At 31.4% G+C, this 22887-nt stretch overlaps 2 protein-coding genes across 2 annotated transcripts in view; both read right to left on the bottom strand.

The window, feature by feature from the left end:
- Positions 1 to 22887, bottom strand: part of LOC148230143 (uncharacterized) — an 87168-nt gene that overhangs the window by 58728 nt on the left and 5553 nt on the right. Inside the window, exon 2 of the mRNA XM_088198621.1 lies at positions 2716 to 2918. The gene's annotated coding sequence lies outside the window, so the exon portion shown is untranslated. The remainder of the gene's footprint in view (positions 1 to 2715; positions 2919 to 22887) is intronic.
- LOC148230144 (uncharacterized) lies at positions 13513 to 15968 on the bottom strand. The gene is made up of 2 exons (XM_088197101.1): positions 15828 to 15968; positions 13513 to 15537 (listed from the first exon to the last, which is right to left on the bottom strand). The coding sequence occupies exon 2, from the start codon at positions 15521 to 15523 to the stop codon at positions 13793 to 13795; it is 1731 nt and encodes a 576-aa protein (XP_088053227.1). The 5' UTR covers positions 15524 to 15537; positions 15828 to 15968; the 3' UTR covers positions 13513 to 13792.

Genomic DNA, 22887 nt, shown 5'->3' on the forward strand with positions numbered 1-22887 from the left:
TAGTTTTAATCAAATCTACATAAAACTCAATTAAAAAACTACAAAATTAAATATTCTTTAAATGTAAATGAGTGTTACGTATTTTTTAGGGAATTAAATAATTGTATTTTATTTAATAAAATAAATAAAAAATATATGTATCACTATTTTTATGTTAGGAGTAAAAGGGTTAATGTGACTGGAAGTAGAAGGGTTAAATCTATAAAGTGAAATTAATAAGAGCTAGAGCTACAGTACATTAATATGTTTTATATATATAATATAATTTAGGATGCTTTTTTAATTATAATTGGCTTCTTTAACGATGGTAGAAGAAGGTATGCGGAGTTTTGCTCTCTTATCAGCGAATATAGTATAAAAGTCTAGCACTAGAGCACTAAAGTAATATTACACAAAACTTTTATAGACACACATTTGTAGCGCACAACAGTGTTGCCATAATTTTACCACAAGTATTAATTTGCCATTATAACACATGTAATATAAACCTAATATAGAACATTCCAATTTATATTTACCATACAGACTTTACGTAAGACCGTTGCATTTTCATTTCCCCCTTCGTATAATAAAAAAGGCGTTTCGCAAGCTAAACACGCGATATAATATTAATGTAACAAAAACGTAGATAGGTGCACTACCTGCTACGTTTTTGTCTGTTAATTAACGTTAATTATGTCACGACGTAACGGCACGTGGCGCTTGGTATTCGACAAATGACACCAATTCTCTAAATGACTTAGGTGATTATCGACAAATCCGCGACATTGATCGCGATTGAATTTTCCGCATTGCAGACCAAAATAGGCAGATCCATTTTTAGATAAACGAGTATTATCTACTTATTTGCGAAAAGTGGAAAGGCGGTGCTAGATTAAATCTAGTATATATTTATCTAATAATTCTTTACTGTATCTTAATGTATTCAATATATCTCAACAGCATTTTAAGCCATTAGAAAAACCGATACAAATAAAAAATATCATGTTTCTATGCATTCACAATAGTATTATTTTATATTTAATTGAAATTGTGTTTGACAACTAAATGATTTAAAAAGGATGCTAGGCTTAAACCAAACGTTTTCAAGAGTGTTTAAGATAACACATTAACCCTGTATGTGCTACGTGCCGATAAATTCGAATCACCGTGTACGGCTATCCCACGCTCAATAAAAAAAAAATCGATTTTTTTTCGTGCCGAATTAATTTTCATAAAGTCAGGTAATTAGTCAATTATACAGTCAAAAATAAAATTAAAAATTTAATTATGAAGGTAAATATAGATGCAGTATAGAATAAATATAAACATAGAAAAAATCGTAATTATTTTTTAAATTTATTTTTTACTGTATAGATGATTTTTTATAAAAATTAATTCAGCACTTAAAGGGTTAAATAAGCGACTTTGCACATACGCCACCGATGGACATGTATAAAATATTATAAATTGGGCTTAATCATTATTTTTTATAAAATTTAGTTTAGGGAGATTGCTAAAAAAAGTCTGCAAAGTTCAAGCAAAGCAAATAAATTACATTTTTAGCTTGAAAGAGCACAAAAGCACGTCAAGTTTGATCGAATGTCAAGGTTATTCTTACTGGGTTTTTTTAGATATGGCGTGCAATCAATAAGGAGTATTAATTTACAGTGCTACACCGTTTGCGTTATGTAACATTTAGAAAACGATTAGAATCTTAGGCAAAAAACTATTGAATTTTCGCTGAGATAACGCACTAACTTACACTACAATATTAATTCGTGATATTTTGCTCAAAAACAACACCGTCGTGATGTTGCAGCTACTGTATTGAATGGATTTTTTTCCGTTCTTGTACATAAAAAGAATATTCAAAGGTCAACGTTCAGTGAGCATAGAGGAGATGAAGGAAAAGTGGAGACTATACATAAAAGTGCATTTCACAAATGATTTGTATATTGAAATTATTCTCTCTGATGCTAATCACTTATCAATTTTAATGAACAGATAAATACTTTTTGATAAAAGTGATCCATAATAGTCGATTGCAATTTTTTGTTGGAACAGTATTTTTCTTAGACGATGATACGAGCATGAAATATATAGAAATAAATAAATATTGTAAATTAAAAAGTACAATATTTAAAATAAGATATTCTAATTATGAATTTATTTAAACTTATAGGCATAAATAAAAGCTTAACTATACAATTAAACGAACTATAATAAAATATATTATATTGTCCAATATAAATAATACCAGAACTATTATATTAAAATTAGTTAATAAAACCAGATGATCTTTTCTTTACTTTTATAATATAATACAACTATCTGGCAGATAATAATAAAAAAAACTAATAACAATTCTGTGAAATGTCTATTTTGATAAATGTTACATTAACAAAACGTATAAAAAATAAACGCAATGAATTATAAACAAATATTTCAGATCAGAATATTTAATATATAGCATCGTTTATAACGCAGCTGTCAAAATTGACATTTGTTAAATTGATTTTCATTTAATTCGCACATCATCTCTGTTTTAAAACGATTTTTTTAACACTCACGCGCATTATAATAATAAGTAAAAAACGAAAATTTGTTTATATAATGAATAAAAAATATTTCCAGTGTAAATATTATAAATATTTTCACGCGATCGCTCAATCGTTAAAATCGATGACATAACCGCAATTTACACTTATATCATAATTCATGTTTGTCACTCACCTTTAAATATGATCTACGCCGATTTAATTGGAACTGTTCTAACTGATACACTCACTCGAAAACACAATCCAAAGTATTCGAACACATCTTTGATTAACTATTACGTTTTTTTTCACAAAGGAGGTAGGAAAAATAAGGTACTTTCATCTTTTCACTGGTTTACAGCCTCCAATACCACGAATCACTTTGCATCCCGATGATTTCTGCAAAAAAATAAAAAAAAATTTTTTAATAAAATCTACGTAATCAATTAGTTTGCTATTATATCTTAAACATGTTTTATCAATATGGAATGAATTTAAATATTATTGCATGTTATAAAATCCGTTTCACATTAAAATGTAAAATGATAGATGATTTTTTTATACAAATATGCGCTAAACATAAATTTGAATATGTATTATAAACAAGATTTTTTATAATAACAATAATAATAATACTTAAAATCAGAATAAATAAAATAATACAATTAATTTCTTTACATTATGAATATAAAATATTTTAAAACCATAGTTTTTAATTATTATTATTGTAATTTTATTTATTTTTTATTGATTTAAGTTAGTTTATATTGATAATATATTTTAATATAGTTGTTTTAATGACTTAAGATATCTGTTACTATTATATTTGTATTATTAACTTAATATATTATACGTATTATTAGCTGCGGTACCTCACGATAGTGAGCGTCGGACAGATAATATTATATGTATTATACATATAATTATGCTCTGATATTATGTCAATCATTTTTTTAGCATATAAAGTCGTGTTGTTATATTATTTTTATATGTTAATTTTATGCGATACAATATTTTAATATATTAAGCGAAATTATTGTTTTTATTTCATTACAGAAATATATATAAATGCCTTATATAAAAATACATGTCACTAGTAGCCGTAAAAATAATAATAATATATACCACATATTATTATAATCTTAAAATAATAAATGATATATAAAATACTATGTTTTTATCATAGGCATTGAAAAAATACCATTATAGTATTTTTTTAGTAGTAAACGATAAAATAACTAATCATATTCAAAAATAAATTTATGGCATATGATATAAGACCTTATATCAAATAAATCAATTTTTTATGGCATATATTTTTTTTTTATGCCATAAAAAAATTTCAGTACATCTCTATTTAGTTGTTTTCCTATAATTAACCAACATTATTTATTATTCTATGCACGTAAAATATTACATAAAAAATCACCTTAGTTTATTGCCAGAATTTAATTTAAAGGAAAATGGACTTGCGATATGACACAAAAACTTCATCTTCAACGCATGTTATTATTGTAGAGATTCACCTTCGATTGGTCAGAACTACACAGCCCTCAGGAGAATGCACCATTGGCGCCCACAGAAACTGCAGCTTCTAGAACTGTATTCACGGAGAGAGGCACCCTTGACCTTAGAGCCAGCGAATAAGGCCTAAAGTAAAACACCAGACGACTAAATTCGCGAAAAGAGAGTGCAACAAAATGCGTTGTTAGTTTTCAGATTTTCTTGTCTGGTGGAATTATTTTAATACTAATCGAAAGTGTTTCAAGCATAAATACTGTAACCTTCGAGCAGGGATGGAGATTTTGTATCGCCAAAATTTACAATAAGACGTCGAGGATGCTCGGCTTTCATACGCGGAGCGCGTATCACTTCACTAAAATATTAGCGATTTTCGTTTTATACGATACGATAATAGTGATTTAAAATTGACTCCATTGTCTGAAGTCCTAGAGAAGCAAAATTTTGCTTATTGTTGAAAAAAAATCGAAAATTTTTTTTAGATATCTTTATATCTATACGTATTTTTTTAAGCACTTTTTAAATTCGCTTTAGGGGTGGTATCGACAATCCGTCAATGCTCGGCGACTTTGAGCTGTGAGCTTTAGTGTGCCATATAGAGCCGCGATTGCGTCCCTTATTCTTGATAGACGAGACCAGAACTTCAGCTTTTCTTGTTTTATATTTATTACTATGATTTCGTTTAAATTTTTAAGAAAAAAGTATGTTAAATAGTATGTGTATAGATACGTATGTATATGAGCGTAAGTGTGTGTATGTGATTTTTTTTAAATATTACTTGTTTGTATAATGAATATTAACATGTCAAGTCATAATGGTCAGATTTATTATATTTGTTGAACACATTAAACGAAGACTGGGACCACAAACTGGAGATAAAATGCCAGATAGATAAAGCTTGGACAACAACTTGCTTTTAAGACTAAAAAGATGATGTGTTGTATGCTATAGGCTTATGTCTAGGGTTCTCAATCAAATATTTTTGATTGAGAATTCTAGCCCCCATTGCCCCCATATATTTTTGCAATCTGCTGATTACGGTTTTTTCGTATCTGATTATTTAAGTGAGTATTAGATTACCAAAGCAAAGATAAAACCGATTAGAGTAGATTTTTCCATTCAAATACTATCGATAAAGCATGCATATTTTTAAACATCTGGCACGGGCCCATCCCTTCTTATGCAGAAGTATAAAAAATGGAGTACATTTTTTTTAAATAGCTCTAAAATTCTTTACATCAAATTTCATCAGAAATAAGCATTTTAGATTTGGAATTTTTCTTAAAAAAAGTACTATCTTCTATTTAGGACATTTGTATACAAGATAAATGTAGCTGGATTGCCAACATTACGATAATATAATAAAAATAAGAATCTAGTTATTAAAATTGTTACGATATCTAACGAAATGTAACAAGTCAGTCTCGAAAGTGAAGTGAGGCATATCAGCCAACATTGTCCACATAATCTGCAGTCGCTCTTTTTCTACGCGCATTTTCGAAAAGCACAATCCAATTAACCGTGACGGTACGCGTAAAGAATACGTTTTATCCGAATCGAAGCGGTTTCAAAACAAATTTTGTACAGTTTCTGTTTTCGATTTGCATAAATACGCTTTATTCACTTTCACTGTTGCATTATGTGGAAAAATGTATTACGACTATAACGTCAAACAAATTGCCTAACGTTTCACGTGCGGAATGGCGATTAGCCACAAACCTAATGAACGATATACATATACTTGCATATAAGTATGTACATATATCTGCATTTAATTACTTTGTTAACACTCCAAGAATACCTAGAATAGCAACAAAACGAACCTCATTTCTGAAGATCGTACTTTCATTCGTTCTTCTACATAATATCAGTGTCTATATTCTACATTACATACAGTTAATATGAATCTTTTAACGTACAAAGAATATCCTTCACAAATCTAAACAATTTTATAGTATAGATAAAGATTTAAATTTATTGATTAATTCACAAATATCTTGAGCAAAGTATTATTATTAATTTTATAGTTTTATTAATACTATTGTGGCGGCGTTCTGACAGTTCCCAGTGTTGCCACACCACCGCTCAACTTGTGAAGCGGGTGTTTTTTTAACAACTGGTAATATATACATTCTTCCCCTCTCTCGCCTTGACTACGGTCTACCCCGCAACCCCGCCACCTCTACAAAAAATATCGTTTTAATTAAATAGCCCTCAAAAACCACATGCGCTACACTATAATTAAAAATTGAATGTAAATATTTTTTTACTTTTTATGCTATAATATATTTATAGCTTTAATTATTACTATTAAATGGAACAGAGATATTCAGTCATATTACAAGGTCGACTAAATTCTGCTTTAGATCACGATTTTCGGATTTGCACATTTGTAGATAAGAGGTTAACTAGAGGTCTCTGGTTTCAATCGACCTTTACCTTTGATTCGCGTCATTTGTCACGGTCAAATTCAGTTGCGAAAGATCGTCCGAGCTTTTAGAAAAGGCTTAGTACCTAAATCCGTTCTGCAGTTTCGAAATGCTTCGGGATGATCGCATCGTTTCGAAACAACACTTTGCGGCGAAACGAATCGAAGTTCAATTTTTTCCGATTTTGTACAGTGTCGCAAACGAAGCAGATGTCTGGGGCAAGTGGAGCAATTCTGGTAAGTACCTAAAGAACGTCTTATTGGATCGTGAGAAAAGATGGTTAAATTTGAACTATAATTTTATTATACATATAATATTTATTCAAGGGAAACAAAAGAGTAGATTTTGAGCTGCACTTTAAAAATGGTATGTGTGCCAAAAAAATTAATTATTTTTTTGTAAAAATATATTATAATTGCTTATCTTAAAAATATGTAAAAACAAGTTTTTAAAATACATAATAAAGAAACTTACATGCGATATTGATCCTGTTTAGCGTAACTTTAAATAAGGTTCCGTCGAGGATCTTTCAAAGAAAAGAATAAGGATCATTTTTAAAAATTTTCAATACAAGGTCAATTAATTTTGAGTTGAAAAATAATATTAGCTTAGAGATCTTGCATTTTAAATGCAATCAATGAAAAATCTTAAGGATCATTTCACATTGAACATGATGGTGAAATTATTATTATTTATTATTATTATTATTACTATTTATTTATTAAAATTATAACCATCGTGACCTGACAGGCAAACCCAATGCGTCACGATAGTCAAAAGTACAAATACATCATAATACATACAAATATAAACAAGACAAAACAACAGACACAAATCACCTCAACAGGTGTGCATTGTCCTATACGAACTGAACCAAAACTCCATATGTGCAAGAGAAAATGTCAATATTTCTATGGACAGAATTGAGCAAATAAATAGCCTTGGCCAGAGAAGAGTTGGCAATTGCTCCAGTTCTAGACTTTACAGGCAAGAATAGTGGACGCGACCGAGAACTATAACCACCTTCAGGAGCCCACATTTGAAGCTGCTCGAGCATTGAAGGATTGTCTACGATGCCCTTGAGCAATTTCCAGAAGTGTTTAATTACATAAACACTTCTGCGAGTCGACAAAGAAACGTATCCCAGGGCTCCCAAAACAAAAGCACTGGGAAACAAGAACGGATAATACCCGTATTCCTTCAAGTATAAATATCGAAGAAATTTACGTTGTACTTTTTCCAGCTTCAATTCATTACATTGATTCATTACGCCTGGGGTCCAAATGATGGAGCTAGTTTATAGTATGCTGCGGACTAGAGTATCATAAAGAGTGCGCAATACTAAAGTATTCCTGAAGTAACGCGCATTTCTCAAGATAAAACCGAGCATTTTTAAGGATTTGCTATGAGTCTCTGCAATGTGCTGGCTAAATTTCCAACGTTCTTCGAAAGTCACTCCTAAATCCTTAGTTGAAGAAAACCTTTCCAGAAAATATCCGCCTAGATGGTATGAATATTTTGCCGGCGTTAATGACCTTGAAAATGAAATTGTGTGACATTTCTTTACACTGAAAGGCAATTGGTTATAGCAAGCCCATTTCCATATAGAGTTGAGATCCTCCTGTAGGTCGAGGGAATCAGAAATCGAATGCATTTTCTTGTAAATTTTCAAGTCATCTGCATATAATAAAAAATCTGAATGCTCTATTGCTGTTTCTATGTCATTAATGAACAATAAAAACAACAATGGACCCAAATTGGATCCTTGAGGTACTCCAGTAGGGGTCTTATATCGTTCTGAAAAAGAGTTATTATACTTGACGAATTGATATCTATTGGTCAAGTAATTTGAGAATAGATTTATGAGATCTTCAGAAAACCCGAAATTAGATAACTTTTTTACAAGTAAAGCATGGTTAACTTTATAATATATATTAAATTATAATCGATAGAGAGACTAGAACTAAAAATAATGAAACTTACAAATACAAATATTAAAAAACTGCTGAGCAGAATCTTGAAATCGCAAATATCGAATTGTCTGATTGTGAATATTTAGATAACGATGTAGTAAATTGCTCAGTAGAGATGATTGGCAATTATAATTTTGACATAGTGGATTGGCCGGAAAATTCCCAGAAATTCGAAGTAGAAAAAATAGTTTTTAAAGGACTAATCCGTGCCAACATTAACAAGTAGCGATCAATAAACTAAATGCATTTTTAAAGAAAAAAGTTAATAGAAAATTGATAGATAGATCCTTCAAATCATATCGAGTGTTTTGTTTGTGCTGCAAAATATTTAGCATTAAGAAATTTGCTTTAGCAAGAACAGGAATAAATGGTTGAGGACATAAGTGTATGACGCTTATATTTAAAAGACGTGAAATATGCAAACAATACTTTAATTGCTATAAAAAGTGAATTGTTCTAAAAATACGATTGTCTATGTCGACTTGCGTTTAAGTGAAATACTTCAAGAAATCGTTTCAATTATTTTAAACATGCCCTTAGAAAATATTGCATCTTATTAACTATTTACCAAAAATAATGATAAATTTATTAAAATTATCAAGCGGTTCTTTAAATATGATCCAGTGATAAAGAAACACGTTAAACGGTCAATAAAAAAATCATATAAAACGCTCATCATTTAAAACAATATCCAGCAAGACGTCATCTTATTGATTGTCAAAATCGTGATAATGAAAGATGCTTTGTATTTTTCATTTAAGTAATGATTGTTGTGCAATATGTGTATATTAAGAAACAATCCAAAGTTTGCAACTCAAACGTGAAAACTAGGAAAAGTTTCATATAATTCATAAATATAAAGGACACGACTGGAACGAAAATTGTTTGAGGCAGTATGGCTTATTCATCTAAAATATTCATTGTCAAGGCTAAGACAATGGGGCCAATATTAAGGACGTCAGCTTTTTCCAGGGGGGAGCAAAAGTGAGCTAGTCAGTGGTCGTTTTTTTTAACATGCATTTTTCTGGCCAAATTCAAAGGGAATCAAAGGTAATAAAATCATAATAAAATTCTCTAGCGTTCATATTAAGAATATTACGATTTACATTAAGTGTGAATCGAATGAGGAACATCTAAACCGAATTTTGACCAATAGAAGAGCGCAAAAAACAATTATCCCTTCTCAGAAGTCAAAAATTCACGTCAAAAGCAATAAAATCGTGTCGGCGCCGTCGCAGTGGGAACGCTCGTTACCGAGCGTTCCCACTGCGACGACACCTACACGATTTTATTGCTTTTGACGTGAATTTTTGACTTCTGAGAAGTGATAATTGTTTTTGCGCCCTCCTATTGACCAAAATTCGATTTGAATATACTTCGACCAATACTCTCATATCAGAAGTCCGTTGTACTATCGGTAAGGATTGCTATCATATTTTTAAAACATAGTGTAATACCCCCCCCCCTCCCCCAAATAACGTCCATGGTCAATATGCAACGATGTACAATCCCATATTGCAAATGTCAATCTAAAAGCGTTTTTCAATCCATGTGTCTATTCCTTAAATCTAGTAATTGTTGATGCTGTAAATTTTTTTTATACCATCTTCACTATTTAGTTCCGGGATCAACAAAGCGTTGGCAAATTTTCTAGTCCATGAGTTGTAAATAACGGTAAAATAAAAGAGGGCTTTCAACCCGGGTACCTATTTTAATTTCAATATAATATTTGATTTCTCTAAATGAAATATATATCACATAATTTTCAAGATGCAAAATTCTCCGGCTATTCTTCTATTTCGCAAAAACCATTTAGAGATTAAATGGGTAGTGAAAGCGCAATAAAGAAAAGAGACAGGAAATCCCTAGGTACTATTTCATAATGTAAGTTTTATGACACATCCTTAAACATTTGTCGTTCAACAAAAAAAAATGAATATTTGCAAAAAATACACATGTCATACTCGGGGGACGGCCGTACATAAAAAACGGTATTAAAATATATTTTTTATTATTTACCATCAATGATTTATTAGAGTTTAAGTATAATCTCGGTCGCTCGTTATCCATTGGTTGATCGTTAGCTCTCTAGCAAGAGATATGAACAGATTTTTTAATACTCCAATGCAATTTTGATACCAATTACACATAATAAACTATTTGATTAGATAATGAATATTTATTATCGATTTAAAAGTAACAACAAATATTTATTATTTACTTTATGAAAAGTGCAGTATCTGAATGTACGGTTTGGTGATTAATAAATTATAAAATTTTCATTCAAAATTTTATGTTGCTTTCAAGTTTATAATCCGTAAGAGTTAATAATAGTCGGCACTACTTTGACTCGTAGTAAAAACACGTTTATGCAATTTACAATATATTGGGACGAGTGAGCCATCTTACGTGTTTTTACGATAAGAAAATACATATATTAAAATTGGTGTAGCAGGAATGGTTCTGAAATATTTTTTTGCCATTTTTTTTTGTTTCATGACAAAATTTAATCTTGTCTGTGGACATTAAAATTTAGATATTATTACTAAAATTAAATCTCTCTTAGATACAAATTTATAAAATTACATTAGTTTTATATGAGGTGTAATATAAGTTATTAGGTAATTTATCCGTTATTCTACGAATATTTTAAAACAGATTTTGTTACAAACAATATTCTTGTCCGCTAGTACTAATTTCAATCAAAATTTTAATTTGACGGTTGAAGTTAATAACCCCCTCCCCCTCTCTTCAGATTTATATTTTTTATTAAACCTCTGTTTTTTGTTTCCCTAATGCAATTCTAAATTTAACTGTATTCTGTAAATTAAATTCATATAAATCAAGAAACAAGAAATAATATAATAAAATTATAGATATTATTTTATAATGTATTTATATTTTTTCTGATCTCTACTTTACATTTTATATTGTATTGGGTATCAAGTATCGTTTTAAGTATAAGAATTCTAAAATTTTCCTAGTACTAAAACCAAAAACTTTTCACAAACCCTAACATTGCTCCGATGGCAATCTCGAATCATGATCTTTGAATAATATCACAAGACCAGAATCAGAAACCTTACTTGTCACAACATAACTAGACAGTCTGACATTCTTAATTCTTTGACCTCGCGCTAAGAAATGTCTCATAACACCGGTCATGAGCGTTTCTCAGTTGGTCAGTAATATAGTGTCGACTGAACGGTAGTAGTAGTCGCAGCACCTGTTTCTCGAATGCCATTTTCTTTTCTGCCAATGCAAATACGTCTCACTGGCCGATCGAGAAAGTGAAGTGAATACGAGTGGGCGTGCGTGGAGAAAAAACAAAAGCGAGAATTAGCATCTCTCAGAGGCTCATGAAACATTCATGGCGTTTCGAAAAAACGCGCGAGAAAACCGACGCGATTTTCCGTATCACATTTCTAATTTGGTTGTTAAAATGGACAGATGGGAGAAGCGCTAAAACGCGAGTCGCATAATATGTAGTAACGGTCATTAAGAACGATCAGAACGCGTGAAGATAATGAGAATCGCACAAATTTCACACTGGTGGATTTCTTTGATTACTAATCTTTACAGTTTAGCAGTATGATGTATAGTTTGACATAATGTTACGGTTCTACTTGTTATATACAATAATTGATGCTTATCATCAATTTGGCTTTAGAAATGAACATTATACAATTATTAAAATATATCAATGAAGACTTATTCTAAAATATAACGCAGGCTTTTTCCAAAGTGTGCATTCCAGAACTACACTACATAATTAATATACTGCTTTCCAACAATATTTTTTTAATGATCCAATTCTATATAAAAGATAAAAAATCTACATTCGGATCAGAGAAGTTAACACAAAAATGTATCAAATATTTTTAGGTGTGCCTCTATCAAACTCACGGCCCGTGGGCCGAATGCGGCTCATTCCCTTCACACTCCTGCACTATACGCAAATGCATCTCTCGTCATGTCAATACTCCCACTATTCACAATTACACTCACAGGGTGTAACATGTTAAAATTTATAAATTATTTGAATTTAGAATTTAACATTTTTCGGGCAAAATCTTTTTTTTTATTAAAATGAAAATGTATTTGAACTTACTAGTAAAAAATAATTTCAACGAAAAATACAGATTTACTGTACATCACATGTAAATAAATAAATGCATATATTATTAATGGAAAAGTTGAAATAATATAATTTTACTAGCAGCTGCCAGATAAATTATATTTTCACTGGGAAAATTGCATATTTACCAGTGAAAATGTATTATATGACTAATTTAAAAAATATATTAATTGTGATAAATTCGACACCATTATTTTTGAGAGATTTTGGAGTATCATATTTTTGAGAGAGAATTAGGGATGTCATTTCAGTTTTTTTATTATTTCTATTCTATTAAGATTCATAATATTTAATTTAACGAATTCGCAAATTGAAGAGGGGAAATTACAGATCAACTATAAATATAAATATTTCCGAGTCTATTAGCTCAATTAATTATCGTCAATTGATAGCTCTATAATTCACAATTTTATTAACCGAAATGGATAATACTTTAAAATAGCTAACAGGTATTTTTATTAGCTAATACCTAAATATTTTGTTATGTTAAATTTGTTTAACAAACACAATTTTTATTTGTGATAAATTTTAATTCGCCCTTGAAATGTCCATAAATTATGAAAGTTCGCATAACTCATGTTAAATACTATATTATACTTGTTTTATACATAAAAATAAAATAAATATATAACGAAACGAAAAATATAATCGAGTATTAATATAGAGAATAAGTTAATTTAGTTTAGATCATAAATTAATTTATTTTTAAACTTAAATAGTGAGACATTAGATTGAAATCAAGCTCTATAAATCAGTGACATTACTTAATTTTATTTTAATTTATTTGTATTTCTGTGTATTCCACATATTTATTTATTTTAAATCTTTGGTTACAACATGACAAGGGCTAATGCGATGCGTTATAATTAAGTAAGGTAGGTGCGGGCATTAAGGCCTAGCTAAGGGAGATTTGAAATAAAATAAAAACTATATATCGAAATCAACTAATTTTAATGTAAAGTATACCTATAGATACATTACTATAAAATAAAAACAAAAAATGGCAACTTTTGCCGTAAACAAAAACAAAATTAAACATTTTGTAAAACTCTATCTTTAGGCCTTATTATACTATGGTCGGGTAATAAGGCCTAAGGCTTTAACATACTATAATAATCAAAATATGCATCTTATATCTGGTAATTATGATCAATAATCATAGATATGCATTAATCATGCATGAAGTCTTAAAAAAGCAACAAATTCCTTTGATTAACAGCCATCAGGACACTCAAAAGTGTCCGTATCATCTGCTGACAAACCAACGCACTCCTCGTGATACCACTTGCCGCATTTAGCACATTGCCTCATATCTGCCATCTTATCCTCTTCACAACCATGACAATACCAGCTCACTTGTTTCTGCTTAGTACCACTTCTACCTTTGAGATTCGATGTCTTTATTATTTTCTTTTCTTCTTTGTTTTTGTCAAACATATTTTTAGTGACTGGAGTTCCCCTATAATTTAAGGCTTTTCTCCTAACGATTGGTGTTTTTTCAGTATTTTTGACTGGTGTAGGCATAAGCGGCTTAAATACTGTTCTTTTTATTTCAGCGAGAGGCACATGATCTTCATCATCGTCCGAACTAGAACTACCGTAAACCATAGGGTAAAACCTTCCAGGACGTTTGTTTGGGGTTCGACCAATTAATTCTTCTCCAATTCTTGATGTTGATGGTCCCGATGTTGGTGGCCTAGGGTAGACGAGATATGGCGAATTTTCTTTGTTAACATCGTCAGATACAGGAGGAGCTGGTGCCTCTGTCAGTAAAGATGGTGCAAAAGCTGTTTCTGGAATAGCCTGTGGATTCAATGGATACAAACCAGTTGCCCTGAAGCCGCTTATAATGTTATTATGGGTCATAGATTTCGACCACACATTTGAGAGAATAATATTAAATCTTGCCTTAGTGAGTTTTTTATCTGGGTTTTGTTCCATAAATGTTAAAACTTCAGCATCCCAATGGTGCTCAAATGATCGAAAGACGGCTTTATCAAGCGGTTGGAGTTCATGAGTGGTGTTTGATGGTAAACAGTATAATGATATATCGAGTGAATCGGCAACTTCAACTATGGATAGGTCTAGGTGACAGGCTGCTCCATCAAATATTAAAAGGCACTTTCCTGTACTTTTGTACCGGGCTAAGTGTTTCAAGAAATCTTTGAAAAGTTCATTGGTCATATAACCCTTTGTAGATTTTTGAACTAATGTTCCCGGTGGAATGTTGTCATATAACTCTGGTTTCAGTCGTTTACCTTTGAAAATGATCATTGGTGGTATTGCAATGCCAAGTGCATTTATACATCCGGCGATTGTGACACTTTCAGCGTGTTCTGAAGACTGTAAGTGCACTCTTTTAGCTCCTTTCTTTGCTAAAACAGTTTGCTGATGATGGATCGTTAGACGGCAACCTTTCTCATCCATATTGTAAATTCTTTCAGGATGACTTTTCAAGTCCAAATTATCATAAACTTCACTCAGTCGCTTGAAGTGATCATCAACAATAAATTTATTAAGCTTTTGAGCTCTGGCAGGGTTTATGAATTGAGCTTTTCTTCTAGATATTTCTGGATGTCTTTTCATGAATGCATTAAACCAATCTTTACCAGCAACTTTATGAGATGGGTTGAACTTATGATTGATGTTATTAAGTTCGCAAAATTTAAAGACCAAGCGTCGGAGAATCAGTGGTGTCACAGGCAATCCAATTTCAGCGAACCTTATGATTCTGCTTACAAGTTCAGTTTCCTGGTCGTCACTGAGTATGGATTTTCGACCTAGTGTTTTTTTTAAACTGCCGGTCTGAAGATGATTTCTAATGGTTCTTCTGGGTACTTTATACCTCTCAGCAGCTTTATAGGTGCTCAGTATTCCTCTTTCTACCGCTCGAACAGCCGACACCAAGTCATTTTCAGACCACAATGCTCGTTTGGGAGGCATTGTGATTGCTGTCACTAAAAAAAAACAATAAACAGTTGTCATTACTTTTTATAACACTCCTTGCATTTTAAAAAAGATACTAACTAAAGCTGTGATATTGATACAAAAAGGAGGATAATAAGGCCTACGATCAAATTTTGTAGGCCTTAATAACCACCGACAACATGTGTAAAGAAAAATAAAAATAATATGATTCGGATCATGATATTATAATTTAAACTTCTAAGGTCATAAAAGTATGAAATGATAGAAATCTATAATGTAAAATAACATAATTATGTGAAATATTTCAAAAAATACTTACGTTTGTAACGGACGATTTTTTGTTATTCGTGTTGCGCAACCGCTTCCCACAATGAACGACGACGCACTGGCGAAATCGCGCGAGCTATCCTGTCGTGACACGTTTGAAGGGCCATCTTTGAGTGTTAGCTACTTATGTTTGTAACCTTGAGTGATTTAAACAAGCTTAAATTGTATTTTTATTACTTAGGCCTTATTACCCGACAGGCTTTATTACCCGAACCTACCTTAATTAAACACAATCAACCACTACTAAGTAGTGAGACACCAAACTGAAATCAAATTCTGCAAATATGTTATTAATTATAAATTATTATTACATTTTGCAATCAATTTTATAATGAAAATGAAAAAACACCCTAACTACATTGAAACATACAAATACCTTCAGATGCATGGCAACACTAGATTCATAATATTAATAATATAACTCATACGTATTAGTGTATATTTAAGCATTTCACCTACTATTAAAATGTATATATATACATATATATTGTTAAGCTGTAGGTGTTGAATATTAACACCATTCCAAAAACAGTTTGTGAGAATATATACATGACAAAATATGTTCATCCAAAATACAATAATTGTAAATCACACGCAAATAGCGCTTTTAAAAATACAAACCCACGTGCGATTGACAATAAATTATTTTTGGTAACGTATTTATGTTTTCGCCAATCGATTGATTTAAGAGGGGAAATCTAAAACGCGGCGCGTCGATGGTCAATTTTTGATTTGCTACGGCCCAAAATAGTTGCGTCATGTCAGCTGATTTCGCGGATAATGCCAAGGTTGCGTTGCTTTCTTCGTGCGAAATTGCAATTCGCTGATCATGAGGACACATCGTGGGGAAATTGACAAGTCATGATTGTCCGCCGATCTGAAATGTATTAAATATGTGAGTCAAGTTCTCTTGGCCATGACGTCGAAAACAACGACCATATAAATATTTACAATGGCAACCTTGACAAAAAAATATAACGGTATTGATGAAATGACTCGGCGCTTTAAAATCGCTGCACTTTTGCTATGGCTCTTAAGCGTTTTAATATTTTTGCTACAAAGATCAAATTTAAACGTATTTATTTTTATTTTAGAGGCGTTCCCCTAACAAATGTATTGCCTCTAACAAGAATCACAAAATTAATTAATTTCCGTCCCTTCAGCATTCTAAAGAATTCAATTTCTTCTCGTTGGTGTAAGCAAACAACTTTACGCATCCGAGCAGATATCTATTAACATTTACAGAAGCACATTTATAAAAACCATGGATCGTATCCGAACAAGTTCCATAAAAGGTCAGTACCAAATGCAGAGGAATGCGGTGGGAACATTTTTACTGATTTTATGTTTATATAGTATATATTTGATATTTTCTATAAGATAAAGTTTTTGTACCTATTTTGTACGACCTAGCTTTATTTTAATTAATCATCACAATATTATCCGTGAAAAAATCGGAATTTGAATTATATTAGAATCACTAATTCCGACCTTTTAAATACAACAGAAATAAAAAAAAACACAAGGTTCATATGGGATTCAAAGCCAAGTCTTTCAGGGTTTAATCACTTGTTATACCACTGGTCTATCGTGTTGGAATCCAAGTAAAACAATGTATAGAGTTGAAGCGTAGATATCTCCACTCAACAATTGCACTAAAAGGTCGGTGCCAAATGCGAAGAAACGCGATGCATACAGATCGATTCTATCCAATTATAATCATTAAAATATAATATTTAAATTAACCTTCTTCATTAATTTTCTTATCGCGATTAACAATCATTTAATATTTAACGTAAATAAAATTAACTAGATAGTGATTGCTTGTCGTATTATAATTATTTATTGAATTTACGAATTAAAGTCTTAAAAAATATCAGAACAATGCCAAAAAAACATCGGCGAAATCAACTGCATGGTAACCACAGAACAAAGAATAAAGATGGTAGTTAACAAAAAAGTAATGCGATAAGATGAAGAGAGTAAAATGTATCGTTACCATGAGATTATTATCAAGTCACTTTACTATTAGGAAAGCTAAAAAATATTTGTATCCTTTTGCTATGATATAATTTAAAATGTAGCACTAAATTTTAGTGTAAACCCTTTTAAATAATTGTTAAATTATTATCGTTATATATTTTCTCAAAAATAATAAAATATGTCGCAGTTTTATACAAAAATAAAATATTTTTTGTGGTGTTTTTAGGACCCCAGGGCAGGGACGTCATTTGAGGGGAGGGAGCATTTGCCCCTTGAATTTGGCGTTCATTTAAATAGATACTATTTCTCAGGTTCTCTCAAGAAAATGGTGTCGAATCTATCCCTAAAATATTTTTTAAATAAGACATTTTTACCAGTGAAATTATATGCTGTTCTAAAGTGTCTATTTGACAATTACGAATCTAAAAGGTCTATTTTGCGCTCTCCTATTGGTCATAATTCAGTTTAGATATGTTTCATTCGATTCTCATTTACTATAAGTCGTAATATTGTTAGAAAAAATCTTAATATGAATGCTAGATAACCGAGCGTTTCTACTGTATTGGCAACGGCACGACTTTATTGCTTTTGATGTAAATTATAAACAAGGCGGTTATTTGAGGGGGCATTTGCTCCTTCTCCTTAAATTCGATAAGAAAAATGCATGTCATTTAATGAAATATTATGAATCTTATTCATAATATTTCATTAAATGCAGCACAACCATCACGACTAATACTCTTAATAGATTTTTTCACTACAGTGATTTTTTTATATATATAAATGATTTAAGTGTACTAACCTCTATTATATCAGAAGATAAAACATTGCGTTAGTAAATAACTATATATATGTATATAGATTTATATTTTTTTTCATTCACAATGTTGTAAGATCGAAAACTTCAAAATGGGCTAACTTAATCAATTTGATTCGTCATTGAGCTTTTGTGGCTTTAAAAAATACTAAAAATAACCATGAAACATTCTTTGCGATCTCAATTGGCGACAGGTCGTTCACGTTGAACGCTTTCGTGTTATCTAACCGAATAACCAAAACTGGTAAGACCAAATAAAACACAACAACGAATACAAATCAAGCTAAACCAGTAACACGAGCTGCCGTTCAATTCGCCATTACACCAAACAACTTTTCACACACAATGATTTCAGTTCGGAATTCCATAGCAAATGTCAAGGCTTTCGAAGCAGTCATCTTCTCAATGACCATAGGACTATCTCGTAAGATAGTATGCGGCATGCGGAAAATGTACGCTCAAAAAAAAGAGATAAATCATTGTGATATCATGTGCCACGACCTCGACATCCATTTTCGATACCCCTAAGTCACGTCTTAAGGATTTCTCTTGCACCTTGGTGTTGAGACTGAGATTATCGCCTAATCCACCGATAGGTCACGTGTGTGTACACATTTTGTTAATTGAAGGCAGGCCATAAATCTCGCTTTGAAGAGGCGATTATGTGAATAAATTACGCTAATGATTAATACGCGGGTTAAGCGCACGGCGAACTGTGATCTTAAAAGGTCAACGTGTTTTACATAGTTGTGTATAATGTTATAACTTAGATGTAACATAACATTACATACATAAATAAATAAAAAACATTTATTCGCAGCTATCAATAATGAGATTTTCAGTAAACATCAATACATTCTTCTCAATAACAGTTTAAGATAAATTTGGAAAACTTCAATTTTTTATGATCAGATTTGCCCTAATAACATTCAAATGATAATTTGCCACAATGATAACGAGTATTATAATTTTTTTATACATATTATACATCGTTAATTTTTTTTAATTTACGATACATATAAATAGTTAAATTTATGCTAAGAACAATGGAGTTGCTCCCTGTACAAATTTTAAATATTTGATACACCTGCACTGCGGATGTGCGGACCATCGGATGCTCACCGATAATTAATAACCCTTTGATGGCACGAAATGCAAGCATCAAATAGCAAAAAATTACAAAATAAAAGTCCTGCTTAGTCTAAGCAACGTCCTACTACTAGCAGTCCACATAAGGTGAAGTATCTCAAGCGCATTGACCGGGTCTACTATTTACGTAAGTATGTATGTTTTTATCTTGAGATTCCGTTCAAGATTTGCAGATCCGGCCCTGGTCGTGCAGAAGAGTCGTCGCTCCTCCGACCGGTTGCCATGGGGACAATCTCGGATCGGTACGAGAGTCATTTGCCATTTCGCGGTGCATCCGACCAACCGGATTTTCCCCATCGCGGAATAGTCTCGTTTTGTGCACTGTGCGTGATGCTCCGTGAAAATTAGCGCAATATACAAAGCCGTTGCGCAACTCCAGACAAGACCAGTCAATGGTGCGCTGCGAGTTTCAATATAATCAACGGTTTTCCCTTTCGAGCGATGGAAGGTGACGTCGAGATGGCGTCGACGCTTGCTGGCGTCATAGCTTATGACTATGAAATGAAAACGAAAACTTTTGCCTCCGTGTATTTATAAATATACCCCCTTAGGCTTTTATAGTTATTGTACATATGATACATAATTTTATGTGACTGAGATTTGCATAGTTTGTTGATTTGATAGTACGTTTAATAAAATTAAAGATTGCTTAAACTTATAACTTCATAGACTATGTTCAATTCATGCACCAGAATCTGATTGATTATTGTAGCACTGCTCTTAACGCCTGTTATGTTACAGCAGTAGCTAACTTAAAGCTGTTTCGCGCCCGGGTGTTAATGGAAGCCAGGAAACGGTGAGGTGCGAATTATATTTTTGTGTCCAGATCACGTCGGTGGATCACCACTTTGGCACCCGCCCTCCAGTGGGACGCTGTGGTGGCGGATGCTTTAGCAATAATACAACGATTCTGTTCAAGCGACACTCTCTAATTGAACACTTGAATCAAATTAAATATTTACTATTAATAGTAAATATTTAATTTGATTCAAGTTTGTATAACGATAATGACAACACGTGCGAATTATTCATTACATACAATTTAATTAATTTGTAGCAAGTGTCTTTAATAATTTTATTTATGTGATTTTATTTTTAATAAAATAATACGTAGTTAATTTGTTGGTTCCAACAGCTGTATATACATTAGTATTAGTATAACACATTGTAATGACAGTGGGTGTATAAAAAAAATCCCGCTAAAGCTACTTAAGAAATGCATTTCGCTGCTTGAATTTCGAAGCACAGCTGCACATATAAAATATATATTTATCAAGATACAATTTAAATAATAATAATAAAAAAAACTTTTGAACCTAAGCCATTGCCAACATGAAACTTCGCCCAAAATTAAGCAACCTGTCATACATCTAACATACCGGTAATGAAGGAAATGTTTCCTAACAAACGTATTAGTGATGTCTACGCAGCTTAGATTTGACACCTCTTGATGTTTTTATGGGGTTATCTCAAAAATTGTCTTTACTTTAATAAACCAGCCACAATAGCCCAACTTAATAAGGCAAACATTCATCAAGAGATAGCCAACATCCCATGCGCTTTATGTCATAGTGTATCAAAACAGTTCCATAAATAAACAGAACATGTCGAATCAGAAATGTCAAAAAATCGAACAGTGAAAAACAGAACCATGACAATTGAGATCAATTAATTTTATATTAGCAACTCGTTATTTGATATGTAAATAATTCCATAAATGATCAAGTAAGAAAATATAAAGGTTTGTAGAGAGTAATTCATGCGGTGGTTACCGTTTTGGACAATGCTCACTCGCTACCGCTCGTTCGCACTTAACTGGTTTAAATTTTAAAGTGTATTTACGTAGCAAAACGTTGTTTTGCAGTAATGTATAATATATAAATAAATAAAATGTATAAACAGATGAATAAATATTTTTAAGAATAAATTTGACCCCATGATAACAAAAAAGTATATAACGAAATAAATAAATCAGTATTTAAATGAAATTATCAATAATTAAAACACAATGCTCATAATTTATTATAAAATAATCGGCATTGTATATATGATGATGGATAATTACAATAAACGGTTGTATTTTTAATTATTAACCTAACCTAAACAACACGTAAAAAATACATTCGGAACATTTTGGCCATAACAGTTAATGTACTAGTGGAGTACAGGATTAAAGAATAACTGATTATATGACATAAAAATCATATGATAAAAATATAATTGTTTATATATTACTTAAAAATTCATAATTACAACATAGTACAATAATATAAATAAATTTAAATATCTTATGTATTATATGAAAATATCAAAAATACTTTCCAACCCTTCATCAACCATTACTGCTGCATATTAACTGTGATACAATAAAAAAACTTATTTTAGTAAAGGTTAATATAACCATAAAAATTAGCATATCATTACAAACCAGATTTTTTCGATAGTGATCATCTTAAAATTTTAATCAAATAAAAATGACATTAAACATTAGCTCCGTATCGTAATCTGAGGTCAGTGCCTCCTAAGTGCGACTCGCGAACCTTCGACGCTATAATGTGAACGACCCTTTAGCAATTTTTATATTTTCGAAGGTTGCGGTGCAACTCAAAGTATCGTACAAAAACCAAGTTTCACTTTCGCGTTGCCACCTGGCCGTGACAATAAAAAATGTGACCAAGAAAATTAATCAAAAGAGGGGGGAAATTACAGACGTCCGAAGCCATAAGAGGGGGACAATGGCGGAGACAGGTGGGAGCCGAAGAATGCGTTTCCGCCGACGCTATAGTCATATGTGTGAATGGACAGCGTTTTGTGTGCGGTGTTCTTATACAACGTTTTATAATACGGCATAACGTTTTGTTTGTTTGTTTTAACTCCGCGACGGATTTTCGCGCATGGCAACACCGATCGAGAACGGATGCGGCGGACCAGTATTATAAATGTCAAACTTTGATCGCTAAGCTAGCGAGAATTTTGTATGAAAGGGTTTCGGTTTCGAATGAATTCTATTTTATAGACTCTTTTATTTTATATGTAATGTTCATTATTGATTTAAATAAGGTTAAAAATAATAATTAATGAGCTAACAATAATGATATTTTAA

This window comes from Plectrocnemia conspersa, unplaced genomic scaffold (assembly GCF_051122295.1).
Source record: "Plectrocnemia conspersa isolate PC_06_02 unplaced genomic scaffold, ASM5112229v1 ptg000011l, whole genome shotgun sequence".
Lineage (NCBI taxonomy): Eukaryota > Metazoa > Arthropoda > Insecta > Trichoptera > Polycentropodidae > Plectrocnemia > Plectrocnemia conspersa.